The sequence below is a fragment of the Pleurodeles waltl genome, chromosome 1_2 (assembly GCF_031143425.1).
Source record: "Pleurodeles waltl isolate 20211129_DDA chromosome 1_2, aPleWal1.hap1.20221129, whole genome shotgun sequence".
Classification (NCBI taxonomy): domain Eukaryota; kingdom Metazoa; phylum Chordata; class Amphibia; order Caudata; family Salamandridae; genus Pleurodeles; species Pleurodeles waltl.
The window spans coordinates 1,135,507,673-1,135,529,500 of NC_090437.1; the positions used below are offsets into that span (position 1 = coordinate 1,135,507,673).

Genomic DNA, 21,828 nt, shown 5'->3' on the forward strand with positions numbered 1-21,828 from the left:
GTTATCTTCAAACTCAGCACTTTCAGACCTCCTTGATTCATATCCACCAGTCTCATCACAGGCTTTCTGACAGGTTTGACAATGTAACCCCCCCTCAAAGCCACTCGATATTGCCAACCACATCTGCACAAATGGCTGGCTCCCCTCAGGCAAAAAAAGGAAAACAAAAACTCTTAAAATACGATGAAGAAAATGAATAACCAGAAGTATAACAGGTACAAATATAATATCACATCCTCCAGCCAGCTGTCAGACACCATTCATCTGACTACAGAACTCTTCAAATTGGTGTCAGATTTTCCTAACAAGGAAAGCATCTTTAATAGCACTAATCATTCTGCAGAATACTGCAACTCCAATGCAGAACACTTTGCTAAAAAAAGCCAAAGATCTAAAGACTCACTTCTTAACAAAGATTGATCGTAACTACAACACACCCAAGTGAGAACACAGTAACGAACAAAAAAACCTCTGCTCATTCAGCCTTCTTTCCCTTCTAGAAAACCACCATTCAGTTAAAACTATAATTATCACTGTACTGCCTACTAACCCATGACCCCAAATTATTCACGAACATACTGAAAGCTTCCGTGAGGCCCTTCCAACCAAAGCTAATATTAACAGTTTTCATCCTGAATGTTCCACAGTGAATCCAAAACAAGCCAATCCTCAAGAAAAGAGGATTGGAGTTGGGGAACCTGACAAATTATAGACTGATATCTTAAAGACAACTGCAGGTCTTCGAGTTCCTTCAGCAAAATAAACTCCTCTCTCACAAACATAAACTTTTGTGCTGGAAGAGTCACTAAATCAACTGTAATTGCTATCTGAATGGCCTCTGGAGCACAGTAGCGTATTTGTAGTTGCTAAGTCAAATATCAAAGGAAAGAGGAGTTCAAAGACACCATCCTAAAACTGATTAGTTACCTCATAGACAAAATATAATTGTGACACTTCTGATCAGCAACTTTCTCGCAAAAGTAGGTAGGCGCTCACCACTGCTCAAATCCTTGTACCTTTCTCCAATATATACTGTGCCTCACTTCCTGAACTATCAACACATTTGAGTTTCCTGCCACAGTTATTTCAACTATACCCAGATTATTGTGGAACTCGAAAACTGTCTGATTTTCTCTCTCTCCAAAAGTCTATCGACAGTAGACACCTAGGGCCAGATGTACCAAAGATCTGGTTTGCATTTCTTAAATAGCGAATTTTAAGAAATCGCTATTTAAAAAAGGCAAATTGAGATGTATGAATTTTACGATTCGATAATAGCGATTTCTTAAAATTCGCAAACGCTATTACCGAACCGCAAATAGAGAATGCAACTCCATTAAAGCCTGTAGGCCAATAGGTGCGAATGGTTTTGCAATTCCCAATTTGCGAATTCCAGTTAGGAATTTGCAAATTAGGTAATGCAAACCCCAGGGTGCTGGGGTCCCAAGGCCCCCTCGGATGCACCCCCAAAAAATATTTGCGGACATGTGAAGAACACACATGCCTTAGGGGCATGTGTGCGCTACGTGTCATTATTAAAAATAATAATGCATTTTAAAAAATTGCACATTCTTACCACCAAATTTTAATTTATGAAATGCTTGCTACATGTGCTTTGGAAATCGCAAATAGGAATTCTCTATTTGCGATTTCCTATTTAGAGAATCACAATTTGTGACTCTCTAAATGGGGTCGCAATTTTAAGGAATCCGTATTTTTACGATTCCTTAAAACTACACTGCGAATGCCTTTCATACATTGTGAAAGGCATTTTTGCATTCGCAAATGGCCGAATTTTACGATTCGCACCGTTTACGAATGCAAAAACGTTTGCTACATCTGGCCCCTAGACTCTAATCTTGTTGAACCTGTAAAACATAGGACTCTATCACAGTTCAGCCCCTCAGAAATTTAACCATCCCCTTCTACAGATGACATAACAATATATTTTCCCTAACATAAGTTGCCATCCAACAGTGCAAGTCTCAACTGCGCCAGCACTGTCATGCCTTGACTATGCCAATGCTGTCTACTTCAGACTTACAAAATGTTTAATAAACAAACTTCAAAGAATCCAGAATTCTTTTACTCAACAAGTCTTTAGATTACCAGTTCCTTGGCCAGCCAGGTCTGGGCAACCTGCCCCTTTTTGCCCTCCCATCCATTACTGTAGAGTCTTGAATGTTCGGGCCTCATCTTTTAAGCAAACTCAAATGCATTCCCAATCACTCCTCCAGATAAGGAATACTAGAAGCTGGATGCCTTGGGTTCAGAGCTTCTGCCTCTAGCAGTTTGGCTCTCCGTGTGACTCTCTGTCGCCTGCCTCTTAGGGCCATATGTCCATGCTTAAAGATAACAAAACTTATGGTTATCAGCTTTCTAATGCATATGGAGAAACCATTCTGAAGAATAGTTCCAACCACAGTTTCCTCATCTTTAGAATAATCACAGGCACCAGACTGGACCTAGATTTTTGAAGCAGTAATTGTTCCTGTGCGCCTGCAGATGAGGCTGTCTGTGTCCATGACAGCCTTGCACATCCCCAGATGCAACAGTGCAGAGGCGTATGTAGGCTCTATTCCTGTGCAATTTGTAATGTTTTCCACTCCCTTTGACATTGATTGAGCTCCAGCTTTTACAGTTGTACCAATTACAAAATTCAAGAACAATTAAGTATCAAGAAAAATGTCTCCTCTTTGAGATGACAGGTTTCAAGCTGTGCAATGATAACAGAGAACATATGACGGTCACAGATCTGCGTGATGTTTTGCTTGTGGTGTCTTGGTTCTGGTCACGATTAAAAGACATGCAACAAGTACTAACTGATGAACCGAAGGCGACCAGGGTGCAGAAAACGAAGCTCTACGTCCAGGAACATAAGGTCACACTTGAAGCAACTTTATTGATACTGCTCCAATTCACTGGGCCACTGCACTGCAAAGTCTCAATCCTTATCCAAGTCTATGGGTAAGTAGCACCCCAGGTTCAAGCAAGCCAAGTGGGATTCATCCCCTCCTTTGCCACTCCAAATCAGGGGAAAAGCTGTGCAATCCGCATTCTAAAGATCTGACTCCACCTGCATCTTCGGAGTCTGAGCCCATCCCAAGGCTGATCCCGGCAAACCAGGTTTCCTGGGTTGTTGTCGACTCTTCAGCAGATAGAGGCCTTTAAGGAGACCATGCTGCATATCTTCATGGCAATACCAGTTCCTCTGGAGAGCCATCGGGCTGTATTGAGCTGTAGAATCCACTAGTTGCTCTTTCTCTGGCAGGTCCTGCCCAGCTCCACCTACCACGCTTCAACTCCTTCTGGTTTCTCGTCAGTGCTGACACATAGCTCCCTGGGGTCACCCTCATCATGTCAGACCTGATTGTGACGTTGATCCCCAAGTGAGAGCAGACATTGGCCTGTCACAGAACTATGTCACCCTACAAGATCACCTAAATACAGTTTCCAACTTTGGAAAGCCTCCCTATCCTCTCTCTAGATTCTAGTTCTATAAGAGGCTTGACACCCCTTTAATCTGTTATTCAGGTGCAGTTCCAGGGTTTCAGAACATACTAGATCACAATGAGTCAACTTGCTCCCTCTTCACTATACTAATGCTGGATTGTATGTGAACCTAAAAAAACTAGTGGGTTGGACACTTCATCTAAGCCTGAGTAAGAATCTCCAGCTGATCCAGCCACAGAGGAAATTGCCTCTTTCACAGTGGCTGTCAGTAGAGCAGCAGCATTCCTTGACTTAGAGTTGCCTACACTAGAAACAAAGGCTTATTTTGCAGCATAGACCCACCATGTCACATTCCTTGCTGCCATTCAGTGAGGCTCTAACAAACACCTTAATGACTGCCTGGACGAAGGCAAACCAGTTCCTCCAGTTAGTCACCCAGTGGCTACATGACCTAAGCCAAGCCCTGGTGACCTGGCCTTTCTCACCCTATTCCCAACCCCAGAACGTTTAGTGGTACAAACATCCATGAGCAATGTCAATCCTAACGCATTCTCTTCTGCATTAATATATAAGAATTAGAAGCATGTTGATGCGATCAGCAAAGGAGAATTTTCATCCACGTGTTGAGCCCTACAGTTTGTGAATGCGGTCTGCCTATTGGGGCATTGTACTCATACTGTTTGGGACATTGGCAGCAAGATCTAGCCGGCTGTCCCTAACAAATTCATAGCAGCCTGGTCCAAATGTTTCAGGACAGACAACATGCTACAAATGTGTAATTTGGGCCAGCCCTGATATAAAGGACTGTATGGACTGTGTCATGGGCACTAGTGTTGTGATCAAGCTTCATGCCTGGATGGACCATAACGTTTTCTTGTGGTGTCCAGGCATTTCTAATGGACATACCCTTCAATGGATTTAGGCTCTTTGGGACAAAAGCTGACTCTAGAATGCTTCAAAGACAACTGTGTTACGGCCCACTCCCTAGGTTCTCACAAGCCTGCTAATTTCACCAGCGGTACAGAACCTTTAGTGGCTTATCATTTGGTCTGTCTTACCTACAGCGGCAGCCCTTGCATTCATTTATGTGGTGGCCAAGACATTTTTAATGGCTCCAAAGGACACAATGATAGCCACAGGCACCACTGAGGACACCAATTTTCCACTGCCTCCTCATTCACTGCATTAGTTTTAAAACCGCTTTGATATCCTCTTGTAGGACCATGCATAGCCATCAGGGTATACCCTGCTATTTTTTCAATCCCCTCCTTATAAACCACCCATTCTTACTCAAGTGCCAGAAGATCATGCAGAGATCCTTCTGCAGAAAGTCAAGTTGATTTTGACCAACTGGTCCATCAAAGGGAGGCCAGACTTGGAAATACGTAATGGGGTGTTACTCCTGCTATTTCCTGCTACCCAAAAAAGATTAAGAGCTCAGGCCGATTTTGAATTTTTGCCCTCTGAATGCTTTCCTACGGAAAGACAAATTGAAAATACTCATTCTAGCTAAGGTTCTTGCTGCCCTGGATCAGGTGTTTGGATGCTGTTTGGACTTGCAGGACATGTTCTTTTATGTGCTGGTCCCGCATTCCCACAGACACTGCCTTCGGGTTCTGAAAGGGTCAGTTCTGAAAGGGTCAGTGCATATTCAGTTCACCACATCTACTTGTCAGACCCACCCTGGCTTACTAAGTATTTATGAAGGGTTGGCAGTGGTTTCAGTCCAAATTTAATAGGGATACTTGTAGTCACATACCTCAATGACTGGCTATTTTGGGCACTGACCACCTCCAAACGACAATCGTCCTTTGTTCCGTTTTCCATCAATGAATCGAAGACCCACCTGATGCCGACACACAGGATTCTCATCATGAGGGCTATCTTGAATACAGTGGCATGCAAGACCTTGCCACCTTGCAACAAGCCCAGAACATTCAGGCTATTATTCTGATCTTTCATCCTCAGTCCTGGTTCTCAGTGATGTCGGATCTGAGGATTCTTAAAAGCTAGTCTCATGCCTCTTCCTGGTCTCTTGTACTCATTGTCATATGTAGGCTTTGCAGTGGAACCTCACTTTCCAATGGATGCCACACTGGGGTTGTCTGCCGGATAACATCTTGTTGTAGGAGACAGTCCAAGATCTCAGGTGGTGGTCAAGGTTGTTTTCACTCCAGACATCTGCCAGGCTGCAACATGGGCATTAGTGTATAGTCCATTCCTCATACCCACCCCTTTTAAGGGTATTTAATCTGAAGGTGAGGAATCTTGAGAATAGAAGTATTCTGCTGGATATTTTAACTGTAGATTCTTCATTACCTTCCTTCCTCCCCATTCTGGGAGGCAGACTCCTGCTTTTGGTAAAAAACAAAGTCCCAAGTTAGAGTCGGCGCACAATCACCTCTGATTTCTTTCAGTCGATCCTCATTAGAAGGCAGAAAACAGTGAAAGACAAAATTGTTGTCAATGCGCAGGGGTGGCACAATGTACAGAAATACACTGTCAATTCCAGTGTGGCTCTCAGGCACCCAGGATCAATTTCTGTTTAAAACAAAATGTGGATACATTATTGAAGCCGGGATTATTCTGAAGAGGAGGAATCTGCAGTTAGACAGGGTGTTTACCAAGAAAGATTGTAACCAGAGGTATGTAACTTGATCTTCTCTGACCTGGTGAGTGACCTGGTATGTAGTGCCCTAAATGCTTCAAAAGAGATCCTGAGTTCACTAAGACTCTTGGTCTGTGGATACAGCTGCACCGTAAGTTGCTTGGATGCAGCAGATCTCCAGGCTTCACTCATAGAGCTACCCGTTGATAGTGAGGGGCTTTATTGGGAGAATGCACCCTCGGTCTGACCTTTCTTACGCAGCAATTGTACCTACAGTAATGGAAGCTTTGTGGCTATGCTAGATCTTTGCAGTCCTGCCAATGGCAACTGTTTCAGCCTAAATACCACAGCAAATGTGAAACTCCTTTTGAGATGGGGTAGATGTAGGGGTCTGAGCAGAGCCAGTCCCTATTGTCCTGTGTGCCCCCTGCAGTCTCAAACATCCTCTGACTTCCCTTCTTATGTCTTCACAACCTAGTGGGGAAAGGGTCTTTCAATTGTCCCTCAGTGAAAGGCCATCATGATGAGTTATGCATCTTATCCGCCTGGGCTACTTACTTACTTTGCTGTCCTCTCCGCCAAACCACCATCTTCTTTCAGAGCATGCTCACCAGCTAACGTTTCGATCTTGGCAACAGGCGTCTTCACCCTGTCAAAAGGGTTGTAGAAGGGGTGCCTCTGGAAGAGAGGGGGGCACATGGTTTTACTCCATTGTTGGTTCCCTTGAAAGACAGAGACCTGAGACCCAGCTTGGATTTCCCCCTTTGGAACCTGTACATCTGCCGGGACAAGTTCAAGGTGGTGATTGATGATGTTTATTGAAGAATTACCGCCTCACATCCCAGTTATGCAGCAACACATACTTTTCCTGAGTTGTGTAGCATAATTTTCTTGGATAACCAGACTACTCCACACTACGTTTCAAAAGAGTTGAGCTTTGGGATTCATTCATACGGTAACGTATTTGCAGAAAGATGTGTCCATCTGAAGGAAACACTCTTGCCTTTGGTAATAATATTTCTCTTGTGTACATAATCTTCCCACAGATCCTTCACTGCACTCTCCATTCCCAATGAGTTAAGCTCATGGTTAAGAATACTTCAAGGTATGCTGTTGTGGTGCTAATATTCTTCGCACACGCTTCTGTGGGTAGCAGAACAAATCTCAAGAACTCACAGTAATGACCACCTAATATGCCTTGGTGACTTCAAGACTGTAGGCAGTGTTGCAGCTGTAGGTGTGTTGCACCACCTCACAGTTGTTGTCAATCATTGCTGACAAAATGTTTTTCTGGACCAGAAGCCGTGTTACCCGAAGTAAGTAATTTTATATTTCTGTTCAAACCAGGAAACTATGGAACACCCTGCCCAAGAAGTTAAGGATAGTAACCAAACCATCTTGAATTTAGAAAAGCAATAAAATAGTCTTTCCACCTAAGGACTTGCACTTAAATCCCTAAATCTTCAAAATAGGACTGGCACAAGTTATAAACGATTCACAATCAGCAACGAAGGTCCTCCTACATCTGAAAGTACTCCTGATGGCCCACCCCAGCAGATGTACACACTGGCAATGCTTGCAAGACTCACAAAACTATCACTTAATGGTCATTCATTGCTAATACGGATGGTGCTGATATAATCGAGAGGGTCATTGTCACTGCACAGGAAAAGTCCACCCAAGTAACCAGAACTATGCCCTCAATTTTTTTTATTATTTTCTACTTAAAATTAGAAGGACTTGCATGTGCGTCTGCTTCCAATCACACTTCTCGCAACGTCTGGCTTATGCACCCTCTCTTTAGACCTCACATGCTGCACCCACCTGCTCATACTAAAGCCAAACTTCCTTCAGTCAGGGCCTAGGTACACAAAGCCTTTCAGAGTCCTAAATGGTCTTTCTGCATCTAGTGGGTGGTCTATGTGTGATACATATTGAATAACTAATTAGTCGAAAATCCGGAAAGCACGTTGGGCCTCACAAATAGTAATAAACCTATTATTAATTAGTCAAATTAGTGCCTGCAAGGCTCAGGACGATAACTAATGATACATTAGTGAAGAGGGATTGCGTTCTTTAGTCTTTCTCTTCTAGTGAGCCATTTAAAAAAAATTCTTAGTTAGAAAATACCCTGCATTTGTTGTTTAGTCAAGTATAATGTTGTAAATGCAGAGGAATCACAAAACATATTTTCTGAAATCTTCAGGCGAAATAATCTTGACTGATTTCATTCAGAAGGCTCTCATGCTGGTTATATATAGCATCTTCCCTAATGTATCGGGGCAGACTACTGTGAAAGTTCCTGAAAAATGATTCTTACATTTTCAAATTCTGTCATTGGGAAAAGCCATGATAAAGGAGGGATAGGAAGAGAATATCTTTTTTTCACTGCACTAGTATTCTCAAGTAGTTGTGGTATTGGAACTCAGCACTACAAAATCAGTTAAGCCATTATCAGACTAGTTGCTGGATAAAATGATGGACAGGTAGGTCATAACTTTGGTCTCCGATTTTGTTTCCTTCTGGCCTGGCAATATCTGAGCAAGGCTGTAAGGTTCGGCGGCTGCGGGACATCCGCAAAGCATAGGTAGATGTCTCTTCTACTTTAATATTTAGAGTTTGTACATGACTATTGTTAGAAATGGGGTCTTTGGTTGGCAGTCAGGTTACCCCCTGTCCAAGTAAGGACCCTCACTCTAGTCAGGGTAAAAGAGAATCACGCTCAGCTAGACCCTGCTTACCCCCTTGGTAGCTTGGCACAAGCAGTAGGCTTAACTTCAGAGTGCAAGGTGTAAAGTATTTGTACTAACACACACAGTAATTCAATGAAATCATTTCAAAATGACACAACACAGGCTTAGAAAAATAGAGAATATTTATCTAAACAAAACAAGACCAAAATGACAAAAATCCACAATACACAAGTCAAGTTATCAATTAAAAAGCAAAAAGAGTCTTCATGTAGTTTTAAACACACACTAACACTGTTAGCGTGAAAATGTACCTTGGGTGTTTCAAAAATAACCCTGCACGGGCGAGTGTGCATCAAAAAGGGCTTGCGATGTGTCGATTCCAGACACGAGCGAGACCTTGTGTAGTTTCTTCTTTCGTCGAGTCGGGGCGCGTTGTTTCTTCTCTCCGCAGGAGTGCGATGCGTCGATCCGGTCAGCACTCTCGGGTCCATGCAGGCCTTGCGTTGTTTTTACACGCCCAGCGGTGTTTGCGTCAGAAATCCAGCTGCACAGTGATCCGAAAACCACGCAGCGCGGGTTGCGATCTCACCAGCCTCCGTCAGCAATGCTGCGTGTCATTTCTTCATCTCCGTTATTCAATTCTTCAGTCGCGTTACAGGCGAGCATCGATTTTCAGCCGCAAAGCCGGCGGCACATTGATTTTACAGCCGCAGATCGGAGTTGCGTCGATATTTTCCCAGGCAGGGCAGCTCTTCTTCCTCAGCTCTTCAGCTCTTCTCCAGGCAGAGGTTCCTCTTGGTTTCCAGAAGTGCTTCTAAAGTCTGTGGTTTTGGGTGCCCTTCTTATACCCAATTTCTCCTTTGAAGTAGGCCTACTTCAAAGCAAAGTCTCTTTTGAATGTGAAATCCTGCCTTGCCCAGGCCAGGCCCAAGACACTCACCAGGGGGATGGAGACTGCATTGTGTGAGGGCAGGCACAGCCCTTTCCGGTGAGAGTGACCACTCCTCCACTCCCTCCTAGCACAGATGGCTCATCAGGAAATGCAGACTACACCCCAGCTCCTTTTGTGTCACTGTCTAGTGTGAGGTGCAACCAGCCCAACTGTCAAACTGACACAGACAGGGAATCCACAAACAGGCAGAGTCACGGAAATAGTGTAAGCAAGAAAATGCTTACTTTCTAAAAGTGGCATTTTCAAACACACAATCTTAAAATCAACTTTACTAAAAGATGTATTTTTAAATTGTGAGCTCAGATACCCCAAACTCAACATGTCAATCCGCTCCCAAAGGGAATCCACACTTTAATCAGATTTAAAGGTAGCCCCCATGTTAACCTATGAGAGAGCAGGCCTTGCAACAGTGAAAAACGAATTTAGCAATATTTCACTGTCAGGACATATAAAACATGTTACTATATGTCCTACCTTAACCATACACTGCACCCTGCCATTGGAGCTACCCAGGGCCTACCTTAGGGGTGCCTTACATGTAAGGAAAGGGAAGGTTTAGGCCTGGCAAGTGGATACACTTGCCAAGTCGAATTTACAGTTTAAAACTGCACACACAGACACTGCAGTGGCAGGTCTGAGACATGATTACAGAGCTACTTATGTGGGTGGCAAAACCAGTGCTTCAGGCCCACTAGTAGCATTTGTGTTACAGGCTCTGGGCACCTCTAGTGCACTGTACTTGGGACATACTAACAAATCAAATATGCCAATCATGGATAAACCAATTACATACACATTTTGTAAAGGAGCACTTGCACTTTAGCACTGGTTAGCAGTGGTAAGGTGCCCGGAATAACAAAAACAGCAAAAACAGAGTCCAGCACACATCAACAACCTGGGAAACGGAGGCAAAATGTTAAGGGAGACCACACCAAGGATGAAAAGTCTAACAACTATATAATATAAATACAACGGATGGGACCACCGCCTGTTTTTGGTGCACGTCTTGCATTAGTTAGACTTTAAATAGCCTTTCTGTTTCTTTAACAATGGGAAACTGATCTAAACTAGACAAAACTTAGTCTTCCCACTTGTTACAGACTTGGTAAATGGAGTTTGTATAATTGCCAACATGACTGAGTTAGTTGCTGTGTTGACACTTACAAATGCGGTGAAATGAAGGTGACAAGATTGTATCCTAGCAAGGCAGACAAAGCCAGCCATCCGTTTCGTGATTGAGTACCATAAACCCAGTAACTGTAACTTTTGTTACTTGCAGTGCTTAGAAATAACAGGCATGTGCTTTGAAGCACCATTTAACCCCTTAGCTGCTGGCCCTTTCCCTGCCCCCCCGCCCTCAAACGTCCAGCCCCTCAACCCTCCCTTCATCCCGCCACCCCATGCTGAACACTTTTTGGGCTATTTGGGGTATTTCGTGCTTAGGAGCCCATAACTGTTTGTCCACATAAGCTATCCACACCAAATGTGCATCTTTATTTTCCAGTATCCTGGGGTTTCTAACAGTACCCAGAGTTTGTGGGTTTCCCTGAAGGAGACTGACAAAATTGGTCAAAATACAGCTAAAATTTGTTTTTTGGGAGTAAAATGGGAAACAAGTGCTGCTGAAGAAAGCATCTGTTTTGTCCCTGAAAATGGGATCAACGAAGGGCTTGCGGTGATAAAATCAGTATCTTCCCAGCTTTCAGGAACCAACAGACTTGAATCCAAAAACCAAAGTTTTCAACACAGTTTTGGCATTTTACTAGGAATTGCCCAGTTTTTACTATTTTTTGTGCTTTCAGCCTCCTTCCAGTTAGTGACAGAAATGGGTATGAAACCAATGGTGGATTCTGGACTGCTAAATATTGCTGAAAAGTAGACACAATTCTGAATTCAGTAAGCGGTCATTTGTGTAGATCCTTCAAGGTTTTTCTATAGAAAGTAACAGTTGAAATTAAAAAAAATATTGAAATTGATTTGGAAAAAACAGCTATTTCTGTATACTCTTTCTTCTGTAACTTTTTCCAACTAAGTTACATCTGCTGAACCCTTCTGGTTGCGGGGATATATAGGGCTTGTAAGTTCATCAAGAACCCAAGGTACCCAGAGCCAGTAAAAGAACTGCCCCGTGCAATGGGTTTTCATTGTACACCGGGTATACAGCAATTCATTTGGTAAAATATAAAGAGTGAAAAATAGGTATCAAGGAAGCCTATGTACTTCCGAAATGAGCAGAAAATATGGAGTTTAGAAGCAGTGATTATTTGCACATCTCTGCATTCGGGGGTCCCCATACTAGCATGTGAACTACAGGGCATTTCGCAAAATGACTTCTTTCTTCCACACTGTCTTACATATGGAAGGCAAACATGTAGAGAAAGACAATTGGCAACAGCACTTGTTCTTCGACTCTTTGTTCCCTCATGTCTCCCAGTAACAATGGTACCTCACTTGCGTGGGTAGGCCTAGTGCCCGTGACAGGAAATGCCCCAAAACGCAGCATGTACATCAGAGAAGATATCCAGAAGGAAAAAATGAAAACCCAACTATCCAAGCGAAAACCTCAATTTCTCACTGAAAATTAATTTCTTTTAATATAGTCAAAATAATTAAATCGTAGTGTCAACGAATTACCTGTGCACCTAGAAAGACTAATACACCAAATAAAATCTAAATATATACAAATCCTATACATAAAGCACCACACAAATTCATTCGGGCACCATAATAAATAAAGCAAAGGCTGCTTAAACCATCCAGTGGCAAGCAGTAACAGTAACAGGTAGTGACCGTAGTCCAAAGAAAGTATCTGGCCTCAGTGAGAGAAACCAATCACTGGAAAGAAGTCCGATACAATCCGCGAATTATAAGTCCAATAATAATTCAGGAATTCTGTTGGTCACTCCTTTAAAATAACAGTCGACGCGTTTCGGCCTTAAAGAATCCGGCCTCTTCAGGACAATGGAAAAGGTGCCTATATACAACAACAGCAAATTACTTGAAGCCATTGCGACATACAACCACTAGATACGCTGCCAGATGCAGCGAATACCACATCTGTTCACCATAAAACACCCAAGTGCACGAAAGATAAGTAAAAACAAATATTAGTAGGCCAATTCAAAGAACTGAATGGCAAATAGAACCCTATAAGTTAAAAGATGTGGTGGAGATGAACTTAGAACAGGCCCAGGGATGGAACACTAAAAATAATACAAATGAAATAAATAAAAAGCACCCATAAGGGGCAATACTGACAAAAAATTAGTTCACCATTGTAATTTGATATTTCCGAAAATATGCAGAGAACGTAGAGAGAGGAAGACTGACCTTGCGGCAGAAGATGCATGAATGCATCAACTATAAACGCGGTAGAAAATGAATCTAAACTCGTGTGCTGCTGGAGAAAGCACAAAAATTAAAAGGCTACGTTTTGAACTGTAACAGTTCCTCCAAACACCCCAAGCTAAGAAGCGCTAGCAATCACGAGCGCTTTACTTGTATAAACACGTACCTCTTAATAGGCGGTGGCCCGGCTCACTAAATTCCCGGGGACCTGCTTATGGGCAAGACGCGCTGACCGGGAAAATAAAGCAACATGCCGGTGTCAGAACGCAGCATGGACACATCACATTTTTCTATTAAAAACTGACGTGCTTTTTGCAAAGTGCCTAGCTGTGGATTTTGGCCTCTAGCCCAGCCGGCACCTAGGGAAACCTACCAAACCTGTACATTTTTAGAAAGTAGACACCTAGGGGAATCCAGGATGGGGTGACATGTGGGGCTCTCGCTGGAGTCTGTCACCAAGACTCTGTTGCAAACCTCAAAATTGGGCTGAAAAAACACTTTTTCCTCACATTTCAGTGCTGCAAAGTTCTGAAATCTGAGGGGAGCCACAAACTTTATTCCAACCAGCTTTCCCCCAAGTCTCCCGATACAAATGGTACCTCACTTGTGTGGGTAGGCCTAGTGCCCGCAACAGGAAATGCCCCAAAACAAAACGTGAACACATCACATTTTCCCAAAGTAAACAGGTGGATATGCCTGTGGATTTTGAGCTGTAGCTCATCCGTCACCCAGGGAAACCTACCAAACCTGTACTTTTTTGGAAAGTAGACACCATGGGTAATCCAGGATAGGTTGACTTGTGGGGCTCTCACCAGGTTCTGTCACCCAGAATCCTTTGCAAACCTGAACATGTGTCTAAAAAACACTTTTTCTGCACATTTAGGTGATGCAAGGTTCTGGAATCTGAAGGGAGCCACAAACTTCCTTCCATCCAGCATTCCCCCAGGCCCCCCTGATGAGAATGTTATCTCACTTGTGTGGGTAGACCAAGTACCCGCGACAGGGAAGGTCTCAAAATGTATTGTGGTGATAATTATAACTAAGGTGAGTGTACTAATTAGTCCTGGAATCGGGAAGCATTTAGGGAAACCGATCAAACCCTGGCATTTCTGTAAAGTAGACATCACGGGGAGCCCAGGGAGGTATCGCTTGTGAGGATTTCCCAAAGTTGTTTTTCCCCAGCATGCCCTGCAGAGGTAAACCATTGGATAAAAACACTATTTTTCCCTGCATTTCTGTGACGTACACTACAGGAATATGCAGGGATCCACAAACTCCTTACCACTCAGTGTTCCCCAACTTTGTCCCAGTAAAAACACTACTCCACTGGTGAGCCTGGGCTTACTGCCCTTGACAGGAATGGATCACACAACAGTCAATGGTAGTCCTTCATGAAGGCTACTGTTGACCCTGGGGTGATCCACTCCTGACGCAGGCAGTAGACACAGGCACACAAGAGGGGTAGCATTTTTATCAGGACAAGTGTGGAAACACCGGGTGGTAGGAATTTTGTGGACCCCTGCATTTTCCTGTAGTTTGCGTGACAGAAATGCAAGGAAAAATAAAGTTTTTAGTCAATGCTTCACCTTTACAGGATATTCTGGGAATGAAAACTTTGGGGAATCCACACAAGCCACGCCTTCATGGACGGCCTCAGAGCTGTCCGCCGTAACCTGTTACAGCTTCAGCAGCAGTCATCCAAAAAGATGCCATCTCTGCCACTGGCTAAACTGTCCCTCTAAAACACTAGCCTACATGGGTGGCAGGTATTGTGACAAAATTGCTAGTGGGAGTGTGTGTGATGTGTGCAACAGTAAATGTCAGTCACCTTACTTTGGGGATGAATGGAAGGGGTCACTGGACCCTTTAGAATACCAACCCCCTGAAGAAATGGACTGGCGTGAAGACTTGGGTGAGGCCAGTGGACTTGACACTTCTTCAGATACTGGCATGCTTTCTCCCCCAACCGTGGCCTCGGAGGTAGGAGCTTCTTATGTTATGGTAGCGAGGAGGGTAGCTGAGGTACTGGGCAGCTTAGGTCCTGTACCTTCAATTGACTTGGGTGGCCGTCAAGACTAATCTCTTGACAGAGGTGCTGCAATCGGGAACTTCCACCTCAGAAGCCCTGCTCCCATTCAGTGATGTCCTCCCTGACATCCTACTGGGACCCTGCTCTAAACCCAGTACAGGGGCTCCTGAGAACAAGATAATTGCCTACTGCCATCTCCTCGCACCTGGGGACCCCAGTTTCTTGATGCAACACCCCACCTCTGAGAGCTAGGTGGTCCAAGCCTCCACCTCCCATGACACGTTCCCTTCCGCTTCCTCGGATAGGGAAACCAAAAAGTTGGACTCAGTTGGGAAGAAGATGTTTTCTTCCACCAGCCTTGCATTGCGGTCTGTGAACACCGCATTCCTTTTGGCCCGTTATTCCCACACATTGTGGCATATGGTTGCTCCAAAAGGTTGGACTCAATTGGAAAGAAGATGTTTTCTTCCTCCAGCCTTGCATTGCGGTCCATGAACACTACATTCCTTTTGTGCTGTTATTCCCTCATGTTGTGAGATACGGTTGTGCAAGAGCTGTCACTGACCCTGGAGGAGGCCTGGGACATACTCTTTCTCAAGCTGATGCCGATGGGAGAGATTCGGCAAAGTTCGCAATTTGTTGTGGACTTCACACAGCCAACTCACTCAGTTGAGCATTTTCTTCTACAGTAGCCCTGAGGTGCTGTGCCTGGCAGAGGATGTCTCCCTTTTTGGGGATGTCCAGGCTTCTTTGATGGCACCTGTCTTTTCGGAGACAAGGCAGACTCGGCGCTTGAGTGCTTCAAGGATTCTTGGGATACGACAAGGTCCTTGGGCCTCACAGCGGTCCCTCGTCTGCCTTTTGCCCCCTCTCATGGCTACGGAAGGTGTCTCCAACCGCTTCCATTCCTGATCAGCCACTGTGTCGCGCAGGCTGCCTAGCCTCTGCATGGACTTGGAACCCATCGACCTCGTGGGTCAGGTGGACAGCGGTCTGTTAAGTCTCCTCCCACACGGCCCTTTAAACCCTACCAAGGACTAGTCGGCTGCAGTATTCGCCATCACCTGCCCCTTTGGCAATCCATGACTTCAGACAGGTGAGTGTTGATATTGGATTGATTAATAATGATGTGCACGACAACAAGACATTTTTATACATGAATGATGCTGCATCACCGCTGTTAGATTTTCTCTTCGTGAACTCTCCTTCAACTCCAGCATGTAAGTACAGGCCTGAAGGTTGACTGACAGTTCACAGGGGGGGTAACACTTAGCCAGCAGCCAAACACACAAACATGAAAACTTAGATCTGATCCCACAGATAGACAGCAACACTACAGTGGTCCCTGGAGATTATCCCTAATAAAGCACACATGGCCAGAGGGATGCATGCGTTCCCAAAACACCATGAAGTTAGATGCCACATATAGTTAGGTACACTTAGCCAAACAGGACACAACATAAGCAGTGACCACATGCCTCTCTGGCCAGACATCTGTACACGTACTTGCTGGCCCACATTGTGTCCATGCCAGGTCGAGGCCCATCTACATTCCCTATCTGGAACAGTATCTATGACCCTGTGACAACTGTTCTCATGTTATGGTTTTATTGCTCCCAGAGAAATGTATAAACTTGCTTCATTGTGATGTGCACTGAGAGACAGTCCTCAGACCCCGGTTCTGTAACTGCTCTCACTGCCGTAATGTTTTTTTTTTATTATAACCAACTTTTATTAATTTATTTCGGTAACAATGTGTCTCATACAGGAAGACTGATCCCAAAGTCTCAATTTCACATTCTGATGCAAGTATATGGATGAGCAGTTCTGACGGATACAACTACCTGTGGATTCCTCACCTTATGAATTCTCCCAATGCGCCAGCATTCACCGGAAATTTTCTTCTTAGCTCTTCACGTTGACGAGGACTTCACAGTTGCACAGCTCCACACACAACTCCATCTGACGTCATCTTGGCAAAAAGAAGTCCCCGCCGGCGTGCTGACGTCTGTTCCCTTTTTTCCGCGCCTTCGACGCTAAAGTTTTTTTCCTGACTCTCCCTGACAGCTACTGTTGCAAAGGTTTCTTGTTGTACTCATTACAATGTCTCCGCCAAAGAAATCAGATTTTAAGCCTTGTTGTGAGTGCGGGGGTTGTATGTCAGTCACAGCCCCTCATGAAGATTGTTTGTGGTATTTAAGTTCGGACCACGACGTGGAGGGTTGCAAGTGTTGCCAGAGGATGAACCCGAAGGCCTTAAAAGAAAGAGAAGCTAAGCTCTTTTTAGCAAAAGCTAAGAGTGGTCACAAGGATCATTGAAGATCTAAGGCGTGGGACTCTTCTTCTCATAAGTCGTCATGATCTCATAAGAAGCGGCTCCAGCACGATTCTCGGCGCCGTTCCTCCAGAGATCGGTCTCGGTCCCCTCCGAGACGACGTCGCACGTCGTGGGAGGTCAGTCCAACTATTACTCCCCAGCCTCAGAGTCCACAGGCTTCTGCGGCGCCATCACTGATTGAGGTCGTCGAGTCCCCGGCGAGTCCTCCGACTCACTTTTCACCAGTGTTGGCTCTGGAGACAGTGATGCAAGTTTTGGATCCGATCCAAGCACTTCAAGAGGAGCAGAGGTTTCCTGCCTTCCCTACTCCGGAGTGGATTTGGCGGCTTTCCTTAGTGCTGTCTTTAGCATTTGCAACATGGCTATGGCCCCTGCTGATGCACCGGTTGGTCCGACAGGTCCATTAGCGTTCTCTTTGGGATCCCCGGCGCCTTACGAGCCAGCTCCGTTTGTGCCCTTCTATCCGGCTGAGAGTGCTGGTTTGGTGCTGATGACGTTGTCGCCTCAGATGATGGTGCCGATGGAGTCAATACCAGCGCCAGATGGGTCCCGGCTGGGACGCAGTGTATCTCCATCATCTCCTCCACCAGGTCTATCTATCTTGAAGCCGGCGTCATCGACGTCAACTAACTCTCTGTCGGCGCCAAGAATGGAGGCCAGATTGAGATCAAGGAGGAGAGCCTTGAGGCTTTTGGAGGAGCAGGAATACCAGCAACAGTTGTTAGTGGAAGGAGAGATTCCTGAACCTATGGAGGAGTTTCAGGGTCTTGACTCTGCAAGTGGACTAGATACCTCCCCTGTGTGGGATCTTTCATCCCCGGGTGAATTTACAGAGGAGGCAGCATCCTATCACAATGTCATAAGGAAGGCTGCTGAATTTTGGGAATTTCCGTTACCAGCCTCGGAAGTGAAGACAAATATCTTGACGGAGGTGTTGCATCCTTCCTCTACTTCTGCAGAGCCCCTACTCCCTTTAAATGATGCTGTTACTGAGCCTATTTTAGACATTTGGGAAAAGCCTGTCACGACTCCAGCTTTTTCCAGGACTGTGGCAAGGATGGAACAGGGTTGCTCCTCGGGATTCTCAATTTTTAGCTCAACATCCGCCTCCTGAGAGCTTGGTGGTCCAAGCTTCTTGTTCTGCCCAATCTGCACTTGGTTTGTTTCCTGATACCCCATCGGAGAGGGTGTCCAAGAGAATGGAGCAAGCAGCCAAGAAAAGTTTCCCCTCATTTAGTATGGCCCTGAAATCGGTCAAGGCAACCTGTGTGCTCAGGAGGTAAGTTCATGCCCTGATGGACACGGCAAGAGCTGTGGTGCTCAGCTTGCCTCAGGATGTGCAGGGGCAATTTGATGAGCTCCTTTTGGACACTCAAGTGGCGGCCAATCAGATTATCCAGTCAGGTCTGGGTACAGCGGATTGTGTGGCCAGGGCAATGGGCACTTCGGTGGCGACCAGGAGGCATGAGTGGCTTAGGTCTTCTGGTTTTTCCACTGAGGTTCGAACAACTTTGTTGGACCTTCCGTTTGATGGTGAAAAGTTATTTGGGTCCAAGGCCAACTCTGCTTTGGAACGTTTTACAGACAGCAGGGCTACTGCAAGATCCTTGGGGCTACAGGCATCAACATCTACACCCTTTAAGTCCTTTCGGAGGTTTAGGGAGTTTGGCCGTGGATCCTCTTATCGTGGAAGGCCACAGTCCAGCACTCAACAGGCTACCAACCCTCTCTATAGATCTTTTAGAGGGCGGGGGAAGGTTAGGACATGAGGAGCCATCCAGCAGCATCCTACAGTTGTGTTCATGACTATTGTAGATTTGTACCCATACTGCCCTTTACTGACTCGTGCAAATTGGGCTTGAGCATCTGCAAGAATATATGTGAATATTAAATTTATATCCGTTAATACATCCCCTGGTGTAATAATCCATTCCGCGGGGGGAGCTTTTCCACCCCATTTATGCTCTTATTCAAAAAGTTTTTTAGACGTAAATCTACATGTGAATCGGTAGAGAAAAACATTGGGGACATGTGTACTGCAAAAGTTTTAACAGTATATGTGTTCATTACCTTCCAGTGCCCAGTACTCTGCTCTTCACTTGGCACTGCCCACACTGCTGCCTCTGATCTTGAACAATCTTAACTTCAATCGAGTATTGAATTGTTTTATGCAAAAAGTATGAATTGGTTGGTAGGTAATAAATACTGTATTGGATATGCACCTCTGTATCTAAATGAATTGATTTGATTGGAACCGTAACATTGTTTTTTAACGTATCGTTAATTATTTTTTTCTTTTATTACAGAGAGTAGTGAAGGCCGACATTGTGAATTACAGTCAAGAGCCCGTTACAAGAACTGTCAATCCCCCTAGAAGCTCGATGTGCGCAATACAATGAACTTTATTTTATTTGAATTAAAATACTTGCACAGGACCTTGGATTCACAGGAACTTTGCTTTTACAGCGACAATCTCTGTAGTACAGTAGAGGGTTTCCGAAATCTGTTACCCTGTCATGTGATGAGCACCAGTCTCTGGGATCGGTCATAATTCAATTTTTCTAACCAAACACTTGGAAATTAAACACATGTATTAGATTGTTCTGTGAACTTGCACAAGGATACGCATTATAATATTGCAGAGCCAATGTCATTTTTATGTGAGTCTCATTTGATATTGCAAGATTGGGACTTCCTGCTTTTGTTCGATTGTGAGCCAAAATATTATCCACACACTAGTTGCTGCATTGAGCCTATTGCAGTCAGTTACAACGTAAGGAATCTTGATCCTGTTACTTATAGTATGGCAGTTATATTTTAAAGGAAAATCATGCATTAATATTAAAATGGAAAATCATCTGTTTACATTTTTATAATATCGCTGTGGTCTTTAAGTCTCAAAAACGTGGTTACACATTATCACTTAAGTTACAATTCAATCTAACTCATTAGAAAGGTGTTGGTTTGACGTTTAAGGCTACATGTTAGCATCTTATCAAATTATATGTTGTACTTTTTCCGATGATGTTATTTTAATAGGAAGTATTAGTACGAACCATGTATTGTTGTGACCAAAGCCAGACAGAGTGGAAATGTGGGCATTAACTAGTAGTTCAGTCGCACTTTCTGAGCACTGGTCGGTGTCTTTTGCTGTCCCAAAAAAGGGTTGGAACTTTTTCTGATCCTCAAATATTATTATAGAAACCAGACCACTAGCTCTGGAAGCTCCTTTCGTGAGAACTCTTCTCTGTTTATTTCCGATCACATGCACACTCTTTTTCTCCTTTCTATTTGATAGCTTTCATGTCCCACTATCGATTGTGCCAGTCATGTAGCTGTGGTCCAGTTCGAGTTTAATTTCTGATTCAATCACTGACACCACATCAGTGTATGGTTCAATTATTTCATTGTTTACTTAGAAGTCACTGCTGGTTTTCAGTGTGACAGCTTAAAAAATACTTAAATCAAGAGTCTCATTTTGTAGTCAGTTTGCAAGATCCCCCCCTGCCACTAACAAGGTAGAGCGTCTAAGATGTATTCCTTCTAGTGCAACAGAGCTCTAAATGAAGAACGCTGCACAGTTAACACAAAAATGGATCCTAGCAATGATGCTGATTGGGTCCAGTTGTCACGTGCTGTTTATTATCTTTGTCACTTTGTTTCGTGGCACCTACAACATAACAAGAGGTGGAATTTTGTCTCCCTGTGTAATCCATTATAGATAGCATATTTGTTGTTATTATTAACATAGGTACAAACGTGTCCTGTGTTTTCAGTCACAACGAAGGGGCATGTATTCTAGTTACCTCGAAATGTTTCCCCCAGTTTCCTGTTTTCACACAGAAGCAAATCAATGTTCAAAACTCATTGTTGCCATGAGAATAAAAACAAAACTGCGCCCCAACATCCTAGTTTTCTAAACCCAAGGTCACTGTGATGCAACCAGGGATTTGTGTTGCTTATATAAAGGTTATCGCAATTTATGCTTTTGAGGTAGGAATTTATTTATCTATTTAAGGATACTTTTACAACCAAAATCACGGTTTCCCAAAGATAAGGGAGGAAGTGAAAAGAAACACTAAATTAAAAAAAAAAAAAAACATTGTTCATGCTATTCTGTTGCTGAATATGTGCTTTACTGCTATAAATGTATTTTGGTCACATTATCTAACAATTCTGATTTTATTAATATCTGCATTAAAGAGTTGTAAATTAGGAATATGTTACCATTTTTTAAAAATATTTTCAAGGATCTAGCAATAGTTTTTAAAAGTATGTCTAATAAATTAATTTCTGAACATTTTGACATTTTACCCTTTCTTATTAGCAGATTCGCAGAAAACATCTTCGACAGACGTGTTCAATCAATCAGTCAATTCGGACTTTATTTGGTAGTAATAAAACAGC

General features: G+C 43.9%; 1 protein-coding gene across 1 annotated transcript in view; it reads left to right on the top strand.

Annotated features, from left to right (window-relative positions):
- Positions 1-20,288, top strand: part of RAB28 (RAB28, member RAS oncogene family) — a 625,431-nt gene extending 605,143 nt beyond the window's left edge. The window contains exon 7 of the mRNA XM_069202784.1: positions 19,728-20,288. Coding sequence (XP_069058885.1) covers positions 19,728-19,820 — 93 coding nt within the window. The 3' untranslated portion in view covers positions 19,821-20,288. The remainder of the gene's footprint in view (positions 1-19,727) is intronic.
- Positions 20,289-21,828: the final 1,540 nt, after the last annotated feature.